The 23,857-nt window shown below is 37.6% G+C and overlaps 1 protein-coding gene across 1 annotated transcript in view; it reads left to right on the top strand.

Annotated features, from left to right (window-relative positions):
- clmpb (CXADR like membrane protein b) overlaps window positions 1–22,748 on the top strand; it is a 118,755-nt gene extending 96,007 nt beyond the window's left edge. Inside the window, exons 3-7 of the mRNA XM_073850807.1 lie at window positions 1,267–1,462; window positions 5,382–5,549; window positions 9,628–9,750; window positions 13,408–13,549; window positions 14,975–22,748. Coding sequence (XP_073706908.1) covers window positions 1,267–1,462; window positions 5,382–5,549; window positions 9,628–9,750; window positions 13,408–13,549; window positions 14,975–15,314 — 969 coding nt within the window. The 3' untranslated portion in view covers window positions 15,315–22,748. The remainder of the gene's footprint in view (window positions 1–1,266; window positions 1,463–5,381; window positions 5,550–9,627; window positions 9,751–13,407; window positions 13,550–14,974) is intronic.
- Window positions 22,749–23,857: the final 1,109 nt, after the last annotated feature.

The raw sequence follows: 23,857 nt of genomic DNA, 5'->3' as shown, positions 1-23,857 counted from the left end.
TCCAAGGGCATTAATATGAGATTTTGATGTATTTTGCTATATCACAACTTGTGTATTCCTGGGTGGTTTTTAGGGGTTTTGGATGTTAGACATTCTGTGGGTTTCTGCGGTATTTAGTAGGAGTGTTTTTGCATGCTGCTATGTGGCTACTCCAGTTGCTACGTCACTGTTATTTCATTCTGAGATGTTCTGATTTTTTTAGCATGTTGCTATGTGGCTACTAGTGTTGCTAGGTCATCACTATGGTGTTTTAGGTGGCTGTCAAGAATTAGTTATGCATTTCTAAGGTGTTTTCAAGGGTTTTTATTATGATGTTGTGAGCCACAAACCATAAGTCCGATCAACTAATATTGCCCCTTTCCTCCAAAAGCCACATGATTAAGAAAAATTACATACAATAGTTTAATAATTAAGGTTAGGAGTTTAATATATTTTCCAACTACTACCCTGCTGGAAAAAAAAACAGCTCAAACCAGCCTAGGCTGGTTGACTGGTCTTAGCTGGTTTAAGCTGGGAGTAGCTGGTTTTAGCTGGTCTTAGGCTGGTTTTAGCTGGTAGTCCCCCAGCCTGACCAGCAAAGACCAGCCTGACCAGCCTGAGAAAGTGGCCAAAACCCCTTTTAAAACCAGCCTGCTGACCAGCTAAAACCATCCTGGTTGACCAGCTAAAACCAGCCAACTAGCCTAGGCTGGTTTTAGCTGTTGTTGTTTTTTTTCCAGCAGGGTAGTTAACCACTTTTGCTTTCATTACCCTGTACATCACTGAGATGTCTTCTTGACGTCTGCATTTACATCTGGAAGACATTTTTTTAGAGTGTTTGCTCATCTCCAATACGTCTATAGAACGTTTCCTATCAGATGTCAACTAGATGTCTATTAGATGTCTTTAAGATGTTTATGATTTAGAATGTATGTAAAACTGACATCTTACAGACGTCTGTCAGATGTTTGTACACAGCAGATGCTTTCCAGATCGAGTGATCTTTAACAGACATCTTGCAGATGTATGTGTGCTATCTGGGTATAGACCTAAGTCAGAGTAGATGTTATACTTTATTTGACATGAAGCACTATACAATATGTACTTCCGTCACATTTTCTTTTCATAAGTTTTGCTTTTTTACTGGAGTGTTTCATCAGCAAGCGATGGAACTTTTTTTACTGAGTGTTTATTCTATTTTCTTTGGTGTCAGCTAAAATACAGTGTCTGATTCCACTGATTTCTTACATCTATATTTATACAAAAGCTCTGTCTCTCTCATTTCAGATCATCACATTCTTCAACAATGAGGTCTATACTAATGACAACCATGCCAGTCGTCTGTCCTTTGCGGGCGACTACCTAAACGGAGACGCCTCTCTCCTGATCAGCGATCTGCAGCTCACAGACTCTGGAGAATACCACTGTAAGGTCAAGACTGGCGGCAAATACCACTGGAGCCAAGTCAACCTCATTGTGCTGGGTAAGTCTCATCTTCCTGGAATCAGCGCCCAATTGATTCCTCCATCAGCCAGCCTCGCTGTGATTCGATTTGATCATTCCGATTACAAAATTTGGCCATTATTGACATAATCTAGAAATATGATTGGTTGCATTCGTTGGCCAGACACTCTCAACTCTGGTGGCTGGTGATGTTTACTTTGCTTTGGATGGTAAATGGAGAGGATGTTAATTTGAAATGGTGGGATGAGGGAACGTTGATTGAGCTCTATCTCTTAAAAACAGAACAGACAGAATTAGGAGCTTATGTGATTTCTGTTCTTCTAGCAAAACAGTTTACTGTCATCCCAAATGAGGTTCAGATGAGCTTCTTATGATTTCATATTTTGCTGTCTGGTTTCTGTTATTAGACCCCAGGGTTTTCAAGCCATCGTTCAAACGCAGTATCTCTGACGCCACAGCGCTCAGCCAAGTGTAGAACTGTAAGGAAACATGTTTCTTTTTATTTAGCCTCATCTCTGTGATATGCACTTGGTGCACAGTTCCTATTTCCAAGGACTCGCAGCTAATGCCAAGCAGTTTGAAGTTGTATATCACGTCTTAATTTTATTTCCTAAATCATTTTATTAACAGATTAGCACACTAGCCACAGAGGGACAGGATATTGGCGTAAAGTTGAAAGAAAGAGAAAGAGAGAGAGAAATGGGAGGATGGATTGATGTAAATCCGGCCTCCGCCCTAGAGTTCTTCTCATTTATTAACATATCACAGAAGATTAGCCCAATACTGCCTTCCCATAATCCCCCTTCTCCACCTCCTGTCTCTCTCACTACTCTTCTGTTCTCTTTCCTCTCCATCACTCTATGAACACTTTACAGAGAGCTAGTGTTTGCATTATGATGTAATTTTCAGCCTGTATTTTGCCACTTTGTCAAAATTTTAGTTAAGAGTGGACAGGAAATGATCATGGTAGGGTTGCCCAGTCGTTCTTAAATTCTTACATAAATTGTAACACTAGAGGCTTAGTAACTACTAGAGTTTGGGTACTTGGACTTGTACTTGGGCAAATTATAAATGAACTCCATCTCGAAAGTACTCTGGTGGATTTGTAGTACACTCTTAAAAATAAAGGTCCTTTAAAAGGTTCTTCACAGCGATGCAATAGAAGAACCATTTGGGTTCCGCAAAGAACCATTCAGTCAAAGGTTCTTTAAAGAACCATCTCTTTCTTACCTTTTTATAATCTGAAGAAACTTCTTTCATCACAAAGAACTTTTTGTGAAACAGAAAGGTTCTTCAGATGTTAAAGGTACTTTATGGAACCATTTAAACAAAAAAGGCATCGTGAAGCACCTTTATTTTTAAGAGTATAGTCCAGTCGAATGTGTGACAAAAGATTAAAAAAAAATACCAACATAGAATTAATATAACAAAACATTAATAAATGTCTCCCACTCAAACTCAGTTGGGTAAAAGAACTCAAAAATTACTCTTATTAATTAGCCATTAATATGTTTTTAAGATACTGAAAAAAGCACAAATGTCAGGGCATGTCAAAACTTCTCCAGGGCCCCAAAACCCCCTCAGATCCCAGAGGGTTAACTCTAATTTAGTTTATCCTCATAAGTAATGGTGAAACTAAGTTTCTATTGAAATACAATGCTTAATCTGGAAATAATATAATAAGTATATTTATATGCCTGTAAGGAGCAATAAATACCATGGTGCAACCAGCCCCAGTAAATTACGCAAGTAACATAAACATTAATCACTAGGCTATGGGTCGCAAACTGTGGGGATTTTTAATAAATTGCCTGCAATGTGAACAATGTTCCCTCCAAGAACTGCTTGTTTCTTGAGATTTCTTAAATCAGAGCTAAATGAATGGGCATAGTTTCAACTGAAGTCCATCCGCATGTCCATTGATTTTCAATATGGAGCTGAAGCTGTGAAAAATCTTGTTCGCTGATTATTTTATGAGATGAGGACCGCATGCTAGAAGAGTATGGTTATTTCAGGCACTAAACAGAAATTTGGTTTCCAATCATACAGTCCACAGCAGTCACGCATTATTATTTTACTAACTACATTACATCATCATTACATCAACCAATGTTATTATTGTATCATTGAGATACTGTTAGATTTTATTAATAGATTAATAGATTAGTAATCTATTAATACAAATCTATGGAGTGCTTTTTTTTTTTTTTTTGTCTTGTTTCCAGCCAAAATATCTAACAATTCTTAAGTCAAGAAGGATTAAAAATATTTTCTTGTTTTCAGAAAAAAACAAGTTAAAATTAAGTGCGTTATTGCCAGAAACAAGCAAAATAATCTGCCAATGGGGTAAGAAAAATAATCTTGTTTTCTGTTTGAAATAAAAAAAAAACAATTGTCTACCCCATTGGCAGATTATTTTGCTTGTCCTAAGCAAAAACTCACTTAACTTTGACTTGTTTTTTCTGAAAACAAGAAAATAATTTTTACTCATCTAGAAAATCCTTCATGATTTAAGAATTTTTAGATATTTTGGCTGCAAACAAGACAAAATATCTAAGTAAGAAAAGCATTTTTTTGCAGTGTAAATGGTTTTGCACTGCTAGAACAAAACTTAGAGCCTGTATTGACTATCAAACCTCATATGCACATTTTTAATTGTTGCATATACTGTCCAGACAGGTATAAAATAATGTTTTGGCTATGGAGCAATACATGCAAATAAATACACTAACAGTAACTCTATAACCTGGCACATCTTTGCTGAAGTTGTTTCTTTGTCCTGGTGTGTTTGTGTGTTTACAGACTGAGTCAGTAGGGGCCACAGAGGTCCACAAGCTGTCTCTTAACTGCCATTCAGCCTCCAGACAAATCCCTCTAGACAGGCCCATCTAACTGACCCCTGAACAGTTTAGAGCAGTGCTTCAGTAAGCAGAATGCCAGTGGGACTGGTCTGAGGTCACTCGGTAACCGTTGTGAGAAAGTGTGGTCTTTGATTTGGCTTCTATGTTGTTTCAGATGTGCTGCGTAAGGTCAGAGGGGAGTTCAAAGCAGTCAGCGCACAGGACAACAAATCCTAACCCCTGCCTCCCCAAATGTCACAATTCAGATTGATAGGCTCTTTTATATTGATTTCCCTCCAAAAAATGCCACCAGTTTGCTGTGTTTGCAAGTTTTGGTTTTTATCTAAAATTTCAAAATTCAAACTGTCAAAGTGTGTGTGTGTGTGTGTGTGTGTGTGTGTGTGTGTGTGTGTGTGTGTGTGTGTGTACCTGGTATTCATCACGTTGTGGGAACCAAATGTCCCCACAAGGATAGGAATACCAGTAGATTTTGACCTTGTGGGGACATTTCTCAGGTCCCCATGAGGAAACAGGCTTATAAATCATGCACAATGAGTTTTTTTGAGGAAGTAAAAGTGTGCACAATCTCCTGTGAGGGCTAGGTTTAGGTGTAGGGCCATAGAAAGTACGGTTTGTACAGTATAAAACCATTACGTCTATGGAATGTCCTCACAAAACATGTAAACCCAACGTGTGTGCGTGTGAGTAATGATGTTTGAAATATGTATATTTTGATCATCTAAATCTCTTTTTACATTTTTCTTTTTATAAATGTAGCATTTTTAAATTTAGCATATAATTTATTGCAACAACCAAATTTCATTTGGTTTCATGCCAAAAATTCACCGTCCTTGATGCAAAAGCACAACCGTTTTTTTTTTCTGGATGCACTGTCATTTCACCACTAGGTTGTGTGACCTAGTCATCACAAATCTGGACTTGTAACTAAATGGTAATTGGTTTAAACACCACACGGGTTGATCCTTGAATTATTACTATTATTTGGACACTTTCTATAATAAGCTGCTTTGGATACAAACATTAAATGATAATTAATAAACTTACCATTACTGTACATTTGTGGTTCCTTGTTCACAGTGAAGCCATCTAAACCCCGCTGCTGGATGGAAGGCCGGCTTCTGGAGGGCAGTGATGTGAAACTGAGCTGTAAGTCTTCAGATGGATCCGACCCTATTCACTACAAGTGGGAGAGAGTACTGGATAAGGGCAAGAGCGTGGGAAAACTGCCTCCCCTCGCACTCATCGGTGAGTCAAACACCCCAAAGCCTCACAAGTGAGACTAGAGCTTATCCAACCTTATTCTAGACAGAGGAGAGTTTGTACAGTAAGGAAAAAATTATTTGATCCCCTACTGATTTTGTAAATTTTTGCACTGTGACAAAAAAAAAAAGATCAGTCTATAATTTTAATGCTAACAAAATACTCCAAAAAACGCACTTCAAAAAAGTTATAAATTGATTTGCATTTTAATCAGTGAAATAAGTATTTGACCCCTTCGCAAAACATGACTTAGTATTTGGTGGCAAAACCCTTGTTGGCAATCAGAGAGGTAAGATGATTCTTGTAGTTGGCCACCAGGTTTGCACACATTTCAGGAGGGATTTTGTCCCACTCCTCTTTGTAGATCTTCTCCAAGTCATTAAGGTTTCGAGGTTGATGTTTGGCAACTCGAACCTTCAGCTTCCTTCAAAGATTTTCTATGGGCTTAAGGTCTGGAGACTGGCTAGGCCACTCTAGGATCTTAATGTGCTTCTTCTTGAACCACTCCTTTGTTGCCTTGGCCGTGTGTTTTGGGTCATCCATCCACGACCCATTTTCAATGCCCTGGCTGAGGAAAGGAGGTTTTCACCCAAGATTTGATGGTACATGGCCTTGTCCATCATCCCTTTATTGCGGTGCAGTTGTCCTGTCCCCTTAGCAGAAAAACACCCCTGAAGCATAATGTTTCCACCTCCATGTTTGACGGTGGGGATGGTGTTCTTGGGGTCATAGGCAGCATTCCTCCTCCTCCGAACACGGCAAATTGAGTTGATGCCAAAGAGCTTGATTTTGGTCTCATCTGAACACTTTCACCCAGTTCTCCTCTGAATCATTCAGATGTTCATTGGACCTGTACATGTGCTTTCTTGAGCAGGAGGACCTTGTGGGTGCTACAGGATTTCAGTCCTTCATGGCATAGTGTGTTACCAATTGGTTTCTTGGGAGCTTGGTTGTCCCAGCTGCCTTGAGGTCATTGACAAGATCCTCTCATGTAGTTCTGGGCTGATTCCTCACCATTCTTGTGATCATTGAAACTCCACAAGGTGAGATCTTGCACGGAGCCCCAGAACGAGGGAGATTGACAGTTTGTGTTTCTTCCATTTGTGAATAATCACACTAATCACACTGTTGTCACCTTCTCACCAAGCTGCTTGCCGATGGTCTTGTAGCCAATTCCAGCCTTGTGTAGGTCTACAGTCTTGTCCCTCGCATCCTTGGACAGCTCTTTGGTCTTGGCCATGGTGGAGAGTTTGAAATCTGATTGATTGCTTCTGTGGACAGGTGTCTTTTATACAGGTAACAAACTGAGATTAGGAGCACTCTCTTTACCTGTATAAGAGACACATGGGAGCCAGAAATCTTGCTGATTAATAGGGGATCAAATACTTATTTCATTCATTAATATTCAAATCAATTTTTAACTTTTTAGTTTTGTCTGTCACTGTTAAAATAAACCTACCATTAAAATTATAGTCTGATCATTTCTTTTTCATTGGGTAAACATACAAAATCAGCAGGGGATCGAATAATCTTTTCCCTCACTGTACAGTTTCTTGCTGCTAACTGTATCAAATAATAGTTTTGAATGTCTTTCAAAAGATCTGATGCCATAAACATCATACACTTGCACATGCATCGACTGGTTATTCCACAGAAGTGCTGATTGTAGCAGAATAAACCTGTGCACTCTGAATCCAAGACAGTTTAGGATTAGTTTAGGATTCTTTGATGAATAGAAAATCTTGTACAGCCACTTTTGATCAATTTAATGCATTCTTGCTGAATAAAAGTATTAAGTTTCCAGCTAAACTATATTATTAAAAAAAAGCTTTTACTGTGATAAACTATAATATTAGAATTACAAATTTCAGTTACACCGCCCACATCTAAAATGTGTCATATGGACCTTTTGTAGGCTAAAAAATGTCTGAATAATGTATCAAATACATAATAAGATAAAACAAAAGAAGATGTTCAATCACCTTTGGCTGTTATTACATTAGAATTCAATCTCATTGTGTTCTGCTTGGGAAAACAAAACAACAAAAGTGCAAGAACTACACAAATTCGAGTGTAATTTGGCTTTGCAGATGGGACAGAGTAATGCACTCATTCAGAACGATTTCTCCTGCTGACACCAGATCATCAGAGCACCATATTGTTTTACAATCTATTTATCCGTACGCAATCAGTGCTGCAGGAGAGACAGGCCATACCCTCATCCAAACTCAACAATTAACCACCCTCATCAATGACCACCTGCTCACTCTAATCAGCTTTCTTTGGCTGATAAACACTCCACCACAGAATTCACTGCAGAGAGTGAGAGATGATAGGACAGGAATGTTGGAATGAAAGAGGAGGCATTAGATCCTGGATGAGTAAATGATCCCAGCGGCTCAAATCACTCCGGCTGACAAACGTTCCTCGGCTGAAGACACACGTGAGGTTTTCAGTTTTTAGGACACGAACGCTTTCTCACCGGCTACAGGGAAACATTTATTGTTCATTTCATCCGCTGGAGTTCAGCAGAACTGTGAATCACCTTGACACACACAAACACTAATTCATTCACTTCACTGGGCTCGCTCTCACTTGGCTCTCTGATTAAAACACTCTGTTTGATTGAAGCCTGTAAAGCAGTGTAGTAAAGGAAGTAGTAAAAGACGGGTAACACTGCTTACGCTGTTTTGTGGGTTCAGGACTGCAGAGTTACTAATATTAAAATCCTGCATTATCAGCAAAGTGTCCTTGAGCAATGGACGAAAGACAATATACAAGAAAACTAGAAAAAGCATCAAAATATGACAAAACACACCATTGTCTAATTCTTCGTAGGGAAACGGTGGTGCTTTTTAACCTTTTAAAGGCGCAACGTAATGGAAATAGCATCAGATTGTTTATTCTGTATTGTGTTGTATGTCAGAATAAAACGGTTCAATGTGTCAGGTGTTGATTGGATGAAGCAGATCTGAAAATCTCCTGACTTTAAGCTGATTTTAACCTTTAAAGAAGAACCCTGCTGAACAAAAAACAGCTTAAACCAGCCTAGGCTGGTTGGCTGGTCTTAGCTGGTTTAAGCTGGAAGTAGCTGGTTTAAGCTGGTCTCCCAGTCTGGCCAGGATGGTCAAGCTGGTTTTAGCTGGTGGTCTCCCAGCCTGACCAGCCTGGCCAGGCTGGGAAAGTGGCCAAAACCCCTCTAAAGCCAGCCTGCTGACCAGCTATGACCTAGGCTGGTTTTAGCTGTTTTTTTTTTTTCAGCAGGGATGTTCGCTTTCAGAACAAAAATATACAGATAATGTACTCACCCCCTTGTCATCCAAGATGTACATGTCTTTCTTTCTTCAGTCGTAAAGAAATTATGTTTTTTGAGGAAAACATTTCAGGATTTCTCTCCATATAGTGGGCTTCTATGGTGCCCGTGAGTTTGAACTTCCAAAATGCAGCTTCAAATGGCTCTAAAAAATCCCAGCTGAGGAAGAAGGATCCTATCTAGTAAAACGGTTATGTTCTAAAGAAAAAAAAAAAATTAACAATTTATATACTTTTTAACCTCAAATGCTTGTCTTGTCTAGCGCTATACCGGTGTATTCCGGTTCAAGACAGTTAGGGTATGTCAAAAAACTCCCGGTCTTGAACCGGAATACACAGAGTACACACAGAGCTGGATAAGATGAGCATTTGAAGTATAAAAAGATAAGATAAGATGAGCATTGAGGTATAAACGTATATATATTGTAATTTTTTCTTCAAAAAATAACAGATTGTTTCGTTAGATAAGACCCTTCTTCCTTGACTGGGATCATTTAGAGCCGTTTAAAACTGCATTTAAACTGCATTTTGGAAGTTCAGACTTGAGGGCACCATAAAGTCCATTATATGGAGAGAAATCCTGAAATGTTTTCCAAAAAAAAACTGTAAAAATGTACAATAATCTAAAAGACTGCTAATATTTTGCTTTAACTGTTTCATGTTCCAAAATAAATATAGCTAGACTTAATATTAGTAGACTTGTTACCTCAGACATGTACAGCTATATAATTTTTCTTTCTCCTATTTTCAGATCTGAAGAACCCAGAGATCGTGACCTTGAGGAACTTGACGCAGGACAGCTCCGGGGTCTACAAATGCACTGCCAGCAACGATGTAGGAGAGGAGAACTGTATCATCGAGGTCACAATGCAATGTGAGTTCTGCTCTGAGGTCAGCCTGTGCCCTGGGCCTCAGATGGCTGTAATTAGTGTGGATGTTATGATACTCTGATCTTGGATCAGTCAGTGGTGGCGGTTTTGGCTTGGAGCTACAGCCTCAGTGTGATGGATGGAGGCTGTTTCCACACTGCAGAGAGCTTGCTTTTATTATGGGTATCATGGGTATGACACCACTGTTGGCAAGCAGTTTATATATTGGGTATTTATTTATTTATTTTTTTAAAAATTACTTTTTATAGGTTTCAATTCTGAGTTTATATCTCGCAATTCAGATTTCCCCCCCCCCCACCACAAAATAAAAAATGATAAAGGTACTTGGAACTTTTTATCTTACAAATTCTGAGGAAATATATAAGGTAATTGCAATTTTTCATCTCACAATTCAGCCTTTTTTTCTTGTAATTGTGATTAAATATCTCAATTTTGTTCTTTTATTTACATTTTTGAGTTTATATCTTGAAAAGAAATGTGAAATTAGTTGCAGTTATAGTTTTATACCATAGCAGAACCAAGCTTCCATAATTTTGCTGATTTTTTGTCTTGGAGAAAAAAAAATCATGCTCTCTCTCTCTCTCACACACACACACACACACACACACACTTTTACTGAGCACTGGGAACTACAGAAAGCCAAAGTGTGGCTATTTGTCATCAGTCTTGCTCAAATAGCCATCCTTCAGTGTTTGTGTGTAATGGTTTTGGAAGAGGCAGAAGAATTTAATGCTCACCAGAGGAAAAGATTGAGAGAGTTATATAAACACTTGACAACTGTCCTGCACTTAGGCCTTGCGCTAGTCTTTTTTCAACAAAGGAAATTAAAAGAATTTATTTGAAAGAGGCACTTCGCAGTTGTGGCTGGCGAAGTTTAATTTGGGTCTGCCTAATTCAGTTTTACTCGCGAGATATCTCATGAGAACACTAATAAAATGTAACTACCATATGGGCTCCCCTGCTAATATAACATTTAAACAATGAGCAAATCAAAAGCTCTTTGTCAAACCAAAATAAATGCCTCTTAAAGATGCACTCAGTCAATTTTATTTATGCCATGCTGGCCAATATGACAGTGATCTTGGACTTTTACTGACACTTAGTAACATGAATTTAGAAGCTCAAGGTACTTTGAAGCTTTCAGGTGCTTTAGAAATCTGCCACTAGCAGTCAGGCATGATTAATTGAATAGTCGAGCAAAGTAACCAATAAGGCAACCTGCACTATTAAAAAAAATAATAAAATAAAACAAACAAAACCTAAAGATAACACTTCCGCTCTTGAGTCTATGGCAGCCCATAGAACCATTTGCGTTTTGCCATTTGAAATTTGGCACACAGATAGAGGACAGTCTCAATATTAACTAAAGCAAGTTTGAAGTCTCTAACTCAAACTCTTTAGCGCCACCACTTGTCCAAAATTTCAGTAATTTTATGGTAATAACTTTTGAACCGTAAGGCACAGAAGGAAAATTTTCTCCTTGGCTCATGCTGACACCAACATGTAAAAATCATAAGGTTTAATTTTTTTTCTATTTTTAATAGTTCGTAAAACCTACTTTTTGCGAACTCGTCCTAGGTGGTTTGTCTGATTTTCACCAAAATTGGCTCAGATCATTTTCAGACCATGCTTGCAAAATGTTATGGAATTCAAGTTGATTAGTCAAACTGTCCTCGAATAACGTGCAAACGAATTCTACGAAAAGTGCGCAAAAAAGGGGTCGAGGCTGAATCTATGGTTTGGCGTATTGAGACCAAACTTGGTGTGTGATATAACAAGCATGACCTGAGGCTATCTGCAGTGTTTAGGCGCAGCGCCACCTAGTGGTCAGGAGATATGAAAATTGGCTATTTTTTCTTATAACTTGTGAATTGTTTGGCAAAAAATCAAAATCAAAACTGGTCTCTTTAGATTCAGTGCAACATGCCAAGTCGAACCATACGCAATTGTCCTATTTTAGTCATTTTGGGCATTGGCCATTTTGAATTTTGTCCAAAAATGCTATATTTTACGAACGCATTGGTGTATCGCTACGAAACTCAGTATGTGTTTTCGGCACCATGCCCTGACAGTACTCTAAGTTTTGGGGCCAAAAGTTATAATGAAATTTTAAAAAATGTTAATAACTTTTGTTTACATTAGCCTATTGTAATATTGTAATGAAAATTACTTTTTCTTGGATAGTGCAGAGAACATCGATACCAATTATGCCATTATTGGATGAACTTTCTGTCCGCCATTTTGATTTATGTTGAAAACTCCTCCATGACTGTTCGTCCGATTTTCACCAAAATCGAGTCAAATCATCTTCACACTGTGCTGACAAAAAGTTTTGTGTTTTTGTATAGCAATTTAACAAATTTGTGCCATGATTCCAAAATGACTCTGAGGCTTTATCTCTACAAAGCTTTGACATATTGACACTAAACTTTGTGTGTGTCATTGTCACCTCTGAACACACCACATTGATCTGATAACAGCGCCACCCATTGGTAAAAAGTGATAACCTATTAAATAATTTTACTAGTGTTTGTTTTTATGATTTTTCACCCATTTTGACTAAAATCATCTTAAAATGGCTTCAGTTGCTCTGATTCTTGCTGCCTTGCTTGCCTAGTGCTTGGCCCTGTAATTGCTGCTTGCAGCTATGTTTATTCTTTGTTAATATTAGCAAATCCTTGTTAATGTTAACATTAATGGAAGTTTACCAAAAATCCTGTTATTTAGACTTTTAATATGGCTGGGGTTTTCACCTCATGAGTGGAAATCATTTTAAAGTTTTAAATGAAATAAAAAAAAAATATATATACTTAATGCAAGTGCTAATAACGTATGCAACATTTTTGACTAATTCTAATATTTGTTAGTATAGCACTCCATGTAAAACAAATGCTTTTTGTTCCTTACTTCCGATACATATTTTAAAAGCCAAGTTGGTGTACAAATGATTCAGATTCATGTGCATTTGTGTAAAACAAACAATTACATTTGAATAAAATACAATATGACTCGAAGATATTTGGTTATAGATTTTTAATGATTGCTTATGGATTTTTTTCAGGAGTGAGTCGCGATGAACAAATTAATTTTGTACATTTACACTGTATTTTTAAACACATATTTGTGTGTGTGTGTGTGTGTGTGTGTGTGTGTGTGTGTATATGTATGTATGTATGTATGTATGTATATATATATATATATATATATATATAAAACAATTATGTTAATTTTTCATTCATTTTTTTACTTTTTTCCTGATGTTTTTGTAGAAAATAGTATCAAAGCTTGTTAATTTTATTTTTTATTACAATTTTATTTAAAAATAAATTTTTCACATTTCTGACTTTTTTCTCAGAATTGCAAGTTTATATCCTTAAATTCTGGCTTTTTTCCCACACTTGCTAGTTTATATCTCTAAAAAAATCAGAATTGTGAGATATTGTATTATTGTATGTATTAATTAAATTCTGTGTCGGAAAAAAAGCTTTAAAAAATACAAAATGTTTTCAGGTTGTATCAGGTGTTTGCACCTTACTGTAAAAAAAAAAAACTGTATAATTATTGAACTTTTTTTATTTAACTTGTTATTATATGAAGATGTGATGTAATGAGGCATGACAGAGATGTCTTGCTGTGTGCAGATGTGCGGGGCATGGGTGTGGTGGCTGGTGCTGTGGTTGGCATAACATTTGGCGTTCTGCTCCTCATTCTCATCATCTGGCTGGTCTTCCGCAAGAAGGAGAAGAAAAAATATGAGGAGGAGGAGACACCTAATGAGATCAGGTGACATTAGAATTTTGATTGTGTTTTATAGTTCTACTTTAACTCGTTATATTACTTGCATCAAATAGACTGTGACTGTGTCTTTGAGTAGATACAGGATGCCTGTGACACACTCTTCATAATAGCTTCAGGACAATCTTTGTAATACATCAGACAGCTGTTTGTAGGCCTACCCTTACAAAAAAGAAGTTTATTCAAGTGTGCTATTAGTATAGTTACTTTAAACTACAAAATAGGAAAGTATACTTTGTCTACTTTTTATGTAATTCTCAGAAATGTGCTTTATATACTTCTCAGAAATATTCTTTAAATAACTTTTAAGTATACTTGACTTATACTTGACTTGACTGACTTATAAAAGTCTAAATATATTTGAGCTATACTTGTGCTTTGAGAATCTGTGTTTTCATTTTTATATGCTAGGGGCACTGTTATCTTCTGAACAGAATTTCCAAAACACAAGTGAAGAAGAAACCGAAACAACAGATGCTTCCACATGTAATCTAACACAATAGTCAGACATAAAACAGCATCAAAACCATAGATATGTAAAACTGTGTAACGTTATGGAATAAAATGTCGACCCATAAAGAGGTAATAATGACTGTCAGGTTTTAGGGTGTTGATCAACTTCATCTACATTTTGATTATCATAAATCTTTTTTTTTTAGCTGTTTGTTCAAAATGTTGTTTATTTATTTATTAATAAAACTAACCCACATTTAAGTGTTTATAAAAAAAAAAGGATGCATGAAGCTAGAATAAAATGTTTTTGTTTACAAGCAGATACCCTTTTCTTTCTTTTGGTGTTTTGTATGTTCAGCTTTGAAATACATAATAGGGACATAGTAGTATACTTATGATGTAAATGTTCACTTAAAGAAAACTTATGAGTATACTTGCAGTATAAAACTACTAAACTAGTAGTTTACTGAGACTATACTTCAAAGTGTACTAAAAATGCAAAAAAAGTATTTAATGAGTAAACTATCAGTATACCTATAAGTTCGCTTTTGGTATACTGGCAGTACAAACTGAAAACATAGATGTAAACTGTGTACTCAAAGTTAAAAGTATAATTTTATATGTTAGAAAGTCCAAATTTAGTCACAATGAGTACTGAAATAGTACACTTAAAAGTATACTACTAGTACACTGATATTTGTATACTTTAACTTTACTTAAGTATACTTAATAAAATAAACTTGAAGTATACTTCTTTTTAGTAAGGGTATAGTGACAGAACTTTACTGTTTTGTAACACTGAATTAATGTTGTTAAAAGAAAGTTAAAGCTGCAGTTATGATATTGTTAATTATTAATTAATTAATTTGTTTGTTTGTTTGTTTTTTGACTGAACTCCAGTCATTGTACCAGTATTTTTGACGTCTCTAACCACTGTCTATATTTTCGTTACCTTTGTAGAGAGGATGCAGAAGCTCCTAAAGCCAAGCTGGTGAAGCCCAACTCCCTCTCCTCATCTCGTTCTGGCAGTTCCCGCTCTGGTGCTTCCTCCACACAATCCATGGTGCACAACAGCGTACCCCGAAGCCAGCGTCCACGGCCACCCGCAGTTGCCGCCCTGAAGGAGAACGGACAGCCCCATGGGTTCCCCCAGTCTCCCCCAGCCTACACGCAGGTCGTGGGTAAAACCCCAGAACCCCCTGCCACCCCAAAATTCAGACCCCCCAATCCTCCAGTGGGCATGGCCATCCCAGCAGGAGTCATGGTCCCTGCTCAAAGCAAGGCATTTCAGACAGTGTAGAGAGTAAAAGAAACATGACCTGGTGCGGGTCTCCATACAAGACACCCACAGTGACTTTTCCAAAAGTTGCAACTATGATTGGAAAAAAAAATACACACACACACACACTCACACACAAGAATAAAAAAAAAAACTATAAAATAAAAGCATAATAAAAAAATAATAAATAAAATCAATCATATAAAATCTAAAAAGTTGAATGCATATTTACAAGGGAAAATACACAGTGCTTGCCCCCTTCTGAAGTATTAAAAGAAAACAAGAGAGGAACTGAAGAACAAGAATTTTTATTCTCATTCTTTGGTTCTCTCTCTTTCTTTTGATCTCATGGCGCAGTCTGACCCTTTTTTTCTCATTATTTGTTTTCCTTTCTCTTTTTGAACTCTTGAAGGCTTTGTGGGCGATGGGGTGGAAAGATTTCCCCAAGTGCAGTTTATTTATTTATTGCATCAGAGAGGCTAAAGGACCAAGGGCAGGCTGGGTTTATGAAACATGATGGCGAAAGGAAGGACCAGCCGACTCTGAAGAGAAATGAAGGATATTATCCAAGAACCTGTTGTTTCTGTCGAAGGTGAGGGGGCGGCTCTGGGAATATGAACCGTTCATCTCATTCGCAAAGTCCCATTCATTTTTCCCAGAATGCAATGCAAACATTGACCGTGGCTCAGACATCAAAATCAAAGGCAATGTTATTAATACCTTAACAAACCACTAAGAAGAAGTGACGTGATTGGAAAAGCCCCTGATGGACATTTCAGCACATGGATGACGACATGTTATTGATGTAGCAGCACAGAGAGACTTCAGTTCAGTTATCATAAAACACACTGTGGGGTGAATTCACTGAATGGTTCACACTATACTTCACAAAAAAAAAAAACACGGTTTAACGGTATTTAAATGATGTCGTTGTCATTGGTTTTTGCGCAAACCCACTATTTTCTATGTAAATTAGGCTGTCATTGTATCTTTTTATCAAAAATCAGTGCTACTAATGTTTTGCTATTACTGCCCACAGATGCAGACGGTAAAAAAAATGTAGTATAAGAGATTTCATCATGTTTTCTAGCAGCGGTAATTCATCAAATGATGATTAAATGATGGAGGAAGAGCATCCACCTTAGACATTCTACAAACTACAGTGAGGGAAAAAAAATTATCCCCTGCTGATTTTGTACATTTGCCCACTGACAAAAAGAAATGATCAGTCTATAATTTTAATGCTAGGTTTATTTTAACAGAATAACAGAACTTGATTTGCATTTTAATGAATGAAATAAGTATTTGAACCCTTCGCAAAACATGACTTAGTACTTGGTGGTAAAACCCTTGTTGGCAATCACAAAGGTCAGATGATTCCTGTAGTTGGCCACCAGGTTTACACACATCTCAGGAGGGATTTTGTCCCACTCCTCTTTGCAGATCCTCTCCAAGTCATTAAGGTTTCAAAGTTGATGTTTGGCAACTCTAACCTTCAGCTTCCTCCACAGATTTTCTAATGTGCTTCTTCTTGAGCCACTCCGATGTTGCCTTGGCCATGTGTTTTGGGTCATTGTCATGCCCAAGATTTGATGGCCCCGTCCATCATCCCTTTGATGCGGTGCAGTTGTCCTGTCCCGTTAGCAGAAAAATACCCCCAAAGCATAATGTTTCCACCTCCATGTTTGATGGTGGGGATAATGTTCTGGGGGTCATAGGCAGCATTCCTCTTCCTCCAAACACAGCAATTTGAGTTGATGCTGAAGAGCTTGATTTTGGTTTTATTTGATCATAACACTTTCACCTATTTCTTCAGATTTTTTTACGGGCCTGTACGGACCTTGCAGGTGCTGCACAATTTTAGTCCTTCACGGCGTAGTGTGTTACCAATTGTTTTCTTGGTGACTGTGGTCCTCGCTGTCTTGAGATCATTGACAAGATCCTCTCATTTATTTATGGTCTGCTTCCTCAGCGTTTTCATGATCATTGAAACTCCATGTGAGATCTTACATGGAGCCCCAGACCGAGGGAGATTTTGTGTTTTTTTTATTTTTTTATTATTTGCAAATAATCACAACTGTTGTCACTTTCTCACCAAGCTGCTTAGCGATGGTCTTGTAGCCCATTCCAGCCTTGTGTAGGTCTACAGTCTTGTCCCTGACATTCTTAGACAGCTCTTTGGTCTTGGCCATGGTGGAGAGTTTGGAATCTGATTGATTGCTTCTGTGGACAGGTGTCTTTTATACAGGTAACAAGCTGAGATTAGGAGCACTGCCTTTAGGAGAGTGTTCCTAATCTCAGTTTGTTACCTGTATAAAAGACACCTGAGAGATAGGGGATCAAATACTTACTTCACTCATTAAAAATATGCATTTATTATAAATGCAAATCAATTTATAACTTTTTTGAAATGCGATTTTGATTTTTTTTTTTTGTTGTACCTTTCTGTCCATTACTGTTCAAATAAACCAACTATTAAAATTATAGACTGTTCATTTCTCTATCAGTGAGCAAAGGTACAAAATTAGCAGGGGATCAAATCATTGTTTTCTTCACTATATAAGTAACTTTGCAACTACAGTACATGTCAACTAAAAGTCAGTCGATTTTTAGTAGACTGTCTGCTTAATATCTGCAAACACTTTATTTTGACAGTCACCAACAGACATTGTACTGACTATAAGTAGCTTTGCAAGTACATGTCAACTTATTCAATAACATTAACCATAACCTAACAGTCTATTAATATTCAAAGAGATAGTTGACATGTAAATGCAAAGTTACTTAGTAGAAAACTTAAATTATATCCCAATGTGTCATGCAGTCAAGCACACTTTAATCACCGTTTCAGGTGCCTAGCATTGCTGTATGTACATTCCCAATAAAGTACACCAGATTGCGGTCATCTGCTGTATCCTTCACAATTTAGCACTCAGAACTGACCTGTGTAATTGTGGCGTGCAAATTGTTACTGCCTCTACCTGATTTGCACAATTCCATTAATGAATTGGGTGTTAAAAACACAACATATGGACATAAACAATGCCGTCAGTAGTGCAATTGATCCTTAGTGAATTCCCCCTGTGTGTCAAGTACTCTCTACACACTGATATGAATTTTTGCAGTTAAATCTGTGTATATACATGGAGCGTACTGTACGTCCTTGACAGAAAGTCTGCGGTCTGGTTTCGGATGTCACCCTCACCGTTTCATGGACTTCAGTTTGTATTACATACCATGATACTGAAACCAAAATCTGTCACGAATACTATGAATGTGTATAAGTCAAAGATAGTTTTGGTTTTTATTTATTTTTTCCTTCTTTTCTAGAATACCCAACGGTACTACGTAATAGTATATGAGGCACAAGTAACTTTCGACTATAATCTCACAGTACTGTGGACAAGTAAATGAAAGGGAATGCCATAACAGGGACTTATGTACAGAGCGTGTGTGAAATTCATGCGTGTGATGGTGTGTGCGCATTTGCGGTACTCTCCTTCTAGTTCGTGTATGCACCACGGGGCCGTCCCAGGACTCTCCTAGGACCCTCTAACAACAGGCTGTTTCAAGATGACTGGCTCTTTGTGCCAGCTGCCCCATGGCTTCCTCCGCCAAGCGCTGTCAAAACCCTCTCCATTAGCTGTGTCTCAAAGCCCCTGGGAAGACCTTGCTTGGTGCATTTGTGAAATTTGAAATGGACAAGTTGCCTGTTTTGTGTGCCTTCACAGTGAATTCTTCCCCCGAGATTGCTTTTGTCCTTGGTTCTTCGCAATGTATCAGACAAAACAAGGAAGCCATGTGTAAAACAGTCCCCGTCAGCGGAGGGAGAGAGCGCTCTGGCACAAAGATTCAGTCCAAACGCAGCCCCACGAATAATGTACACTCTGTAGTCATGATGCTGTTTTATATTGTACATACAGATAAATATACGCACACAATATCCTTTAAGTTATCGGTTGAAGATTGGGGTTATAGGCCATAATAAAGATGTAGATGAGGTATTATGCATTTTCAGAGAGTAATAATTGGTCATTGTAGCCCCTGACCCGCTAAGCTCCCTTTAATAAGTAAAATCATTTCCTTCCTAATGGCTACTTGTATATCTGCCATTGATGGACCTTAATATTTCAGAGAGGAAAAGCCATAAGACGTGAGGAAGCGAGCGTACAACAGTCTTTTTGGGCCACTTTCATTTTCACAATTGTATGTGCCAACCTTGTTCGTCATTTTTATTGGGTTACGGTTGAGTCTGTAATGTAGCCGAGTGCTGCCTATGCCAATTCGCCACCTTCTGTTACCTTCCCCAGCAATTGGGTTTGATACACACCGATACACTTCTTCCCAAGTGTACACACACACTTCTTCCCAAGTGTACACAGCCTAACACGACCTCATAAATAGAGACACACTCAAGACGCTCTCTCCGGAGCCACATTCTCCGCGAGGCGGTGTAGGCGATGTTGCTGGCTGAACTGTTGTCAGTAAGTGTGATGGATGGGCTGTCATGCAGAGTGGGGAGTGAATGATGGGAATTGTAAGGAGAACACAGGGTCCAAACCCTACAGAGGTTCTCAAATACCTTTACCCCCAAACAGACAAACCCCATCCGATTGGGCCATCTCAAAATGGTTGTTTTTTGTAGGCAGTTACTCTCCTTGTCCAAGTGTTAAGATATTTACTCTGTTCCAAAACCTAGTGAGCTGCCTTACTGTCTACTGCCTATATAGATAGCTGACTCAAAGGTTAGCATCCTAATAAAGTGTAACAGTGCCCGTTTATGGCACTTTCCCTCATTGTGCGGCTCAGTACGGCTCACTTTTGGGGGTTTTTCATGGTGTAGTGTTCCTAGTATCTGGTACTTTTTTAGCACCACCTTAGTTGAGGTTCTAAGCAAGCTGTAATGATACTAAAATGTGACGTAAACACAGCAGATCACTACCAGAGTCATTGGATTTGCGACACGAGACACCAAACCCGCAAGATTTTAATAGTCAGCAACAGTCATCATTTGTTCACATGACTTTTTTAAACAAAATGGCTGTAGGTCATGTGTGGTCAGTAGACGAGGTGGTGATGCAACTATAAAGATCATTCTATAATCATAACCACTTTGAAGTGGTACTAAACTGCAGTTGAATGGCAAATCGAGCCAAAGTAAAGCATGCCGAGCCAAGCCAGGTCATGCCAAGCCAAGTCGCACCACACAGTTGCTTTGGTTCCTGAATTATTTTCCCATAGAGATTTTTAAAAAGTCTTCATTCAAGCTTTATAAGCCATGAACCACATCAACCAGTTACGAGGTGAATCACAACATTAAAAACTTGATTTGAAGCAAAATTATATTTGAAAATCGGGCAGTAAGACAAAGGAACAAGACAACTTCCCTGGTGAAAAAAACAGCTAAAACCAGCCTAGACTGGTTGGCTGTTTTTGGCTGGTCAATCAGCCTGGTTTTAGCTGGACATAACTGGTCAGCAGGCTGGTTTTAAAGGGTTTTGACCACTTTTCCAGCCTGGTCAGGCTGGGAGGCCAGTTAAAACCAGCTACTTCCAGCTTAAACCAGCTAAGACCAGTCAACCAGCCTAGGCTGGTTTTAGAATTTTTTTTCAGCAGAGTTTAACGAAGGAAAGAACTACAATCCAATGAAGCTTTATGATTGATTGATATATATATATTTAGACAATCTATTTTGTGTTTTGTGCTTCATGGGAGTCGCTGGGAACTAAAGAGTTCTTTGCTACAATATGCTTATTGCGATTCTCTGATTGATAAAGCAGATCCTGATTTCTTAGCAGAGTCATAAGTTTTCCGCTGGTAAATGTGATCAAATAAATTGAAATAATGCAAGCCAATGTCTTAAAAAAAAGCATTGATTATCAACCTCTTATCTCTCAGTAGATCTTTAGGGTCTGTAACTTCTTAAAATACAGTTCCCCTGTGAAATGTTTCTTCTTCTCAAAGTCAAATGTTGTACTTTATTGAAACAGAAACTCACAAGATGAATGTGAAACTGTCTACAAAGGATAAAAGTAATTTAGAGTGTTTTGGTTTTAAAAGAGCTTGGCCTCACGGCAATTCATACATATTTTACAACACTAATTTGTATGAATTTGTATGAACTTTGTACAATTTGTGAAGAATCTTACACATTTTTCAAGGTGGCAACTTAGTAGGAATTTGTACGAAGGAACACCCCTAAACCGGTCACAGTAATTGTGCAAAATCATATGAGGTTTTACGAATTTGTACGAATAGTCCTCTCGTAAAATACGTACAGATTGGTTGTGAGAATTTTTCGCTCTTTGTCCACCATTTTGGATTGATTTTTTTTTTTTGGTGAAATGCATCAGGTGATTGCATCATAAATGCTTAAATGCTGCCTACATAGGCAGCTCTGTAGGTTTTGGAACAGAGCTATTGTTATATGCTTACTTTGGTCCCTTTTTTCGTTTTAGAACATTACAGCACCAAACTAGCCAAGATCGGCCCACTTTATTACAAGGAAAGCTGATTGAAAGCTTGCCTTCCAGCAGTTCTGTTCTTACATTCAGGCACTTAAGGTGATTTTTATTCCTTTATGAGCCCTCCCCAGCGTCTCCCAGCAAGAAGAACCGGTCTATTTCCTCAGACAATTAATCTTTAGTGGCTTTTATTTCAACGGTGTTAAATAGCCGGCATGGTGTTTAGAAACCATCAGTGTATGTACACTCTTCCACAGAGCCGCCGAAGCATCTGAAGCGGTGCTCACGTTGCATGAGGACATTCAGTTTTGATTGGGAGCTCTATCCAGGGAATGAGTTAAGGTCCATCTGCGATGTATTTTTGAGCTCTATTTAAAAGACATACTTGACTGTCTATGTAGCCTCTAACCGATCATTGTTACCCAACATGGTTGTTATTAAAATAATGTTGGATGTCTAAAAAGGCTCCTTCGACTCCTCTTAGAAACTGTAGCAGTATGTGTTACTTCGAGGGGTGTAAAAAGGGAATTCTTTTCCATTGGAAAAGCAAAGGGATTGCATGTTATGGCCTACAGGTCAGATATTGGGAATGCTTTGCTTCTGTGTTCATACCTGTATTCAGCTGAATATGTAAGTGTAAATATGACCAACATCTTCTCTGTCTTTTTTTTTTTTTGTTGTTCACATTACTTTGTTTTAACATTTACTGTGTTTCCTCTGTTATCTTGAGGGTTTTTAGTTGCTCTTGTTTTGTTTGTGAATGTGGGAGCTCAGGCCTGTATTGGCCCAAGAGTCTTCTTCTGGTGTGACTGAACGGAATATACTCATGATCTTTATTTCTCTTTGCTGTTGCACATTTTAAGTTTTGTAAACCAGTTTGTTCATTTTGAAGAAGATCCATTCTTGTAAATATGTCCCTCTACAAGTAAAAAATTGTATATTTTTACGGACTCTGAGTTATTAATACTTCATTTGCAAATAAAATATTCAATGACAAGCTATTTGGCAGCGCATTATTTGATTCGTTCAAAGCGACACCACATGTGTTTGTGTAAACGACTGTGTGTGCAGAGAGAAAGAATATTTGTGATGGAATTCACCTTCATCATGAGCAATGTGGAAATGCTGAAAACCAAAGAGGTATAATTCAAATATTATTCAAAAATATTCTAATTTGATTTGAGCTGTTATGTAGACAGAGTGAAATGAGTGAAACAAGTGATATCATTAGACAATGATAATGTCCCCACACTCTAGTTTCATGCATCCTCGATCCAGCAAATTATCATTTAAATGAAGATGACATTTGCATTGTTGTCGTGACTTTTTCAAACACAGCATTTTCCAATTTTACATGGAACTTTTAAGACCTTCTGCTGAAAATTTAGGGCAAGGTTTCTCATCTCTGGTCCTTAAGGTCCACTTTTCCAAAGTTTAGCTCCAAACCTGATCAAACTCACTTGTCACTTTCTGGTAGTCCTGAAGATCGTGATTAGTTTCTTTAGGTATAAATGAATACTATGATTATGGACATCTTCTCATCTTCTCAGGTACTGTTTTTCCGCTATCTCAAGTTTGAGATTTTGGGCTTTTTGGTGTTTCATAAAGTGTTTTTTCAGACTAGTGGCAAGAAAACACATGAAAGACACTGTTAAGTGTTTCTTTTATAGCACTTTATCTATTTGTGTCAATACAATACATGTTTTTAAAGGCTGTTTTCTCAAAATTAGTTTTTTCTCCTACACTGAGCCATAAATCTCCACTAGAGTAACACTTACACACACCAAACTTCACATTTTTATTCCAGTCTATATTCTGAAGGGTTTTTTTTTTTCATAGGGATTTGTTTATTTATAATTAGCTTAATTTTATACAACATTTTATTCCCCCAAAAATGGTTAAAAAAAATCTTCATTAATTATAGAGTGACAATATGAAATACCCCAAATCCCCTCTGTCAGAACATTTGACCCTAATATGTCAAAAAAAATTAAACAAGAATATTGAAACTGACTTCATCCAGTGTTTAGATTTTTGTACTAGAAATGTATGCAAATTAGCGCATATTTCATTAAATAATGCCTCATTTGCATATTGAAA

This window comes from Garra rufa, chromosome 11 (genome assembly GCF_049309525.1).
Source record: "Garra rufa chromosome 11, GarRuf1.0, whole genome shotgun sequence".
NCBI classification, from domain to species: domain Eukaryota; kingdom Metazoa; phylum Chordata; class Actinopteri; order Cypriniformes; family Cyprinidae; genus Garra; species Garra rufa.
This window is presented reverse-complemented; position numbering and strand designations above follow the sequence as displayed.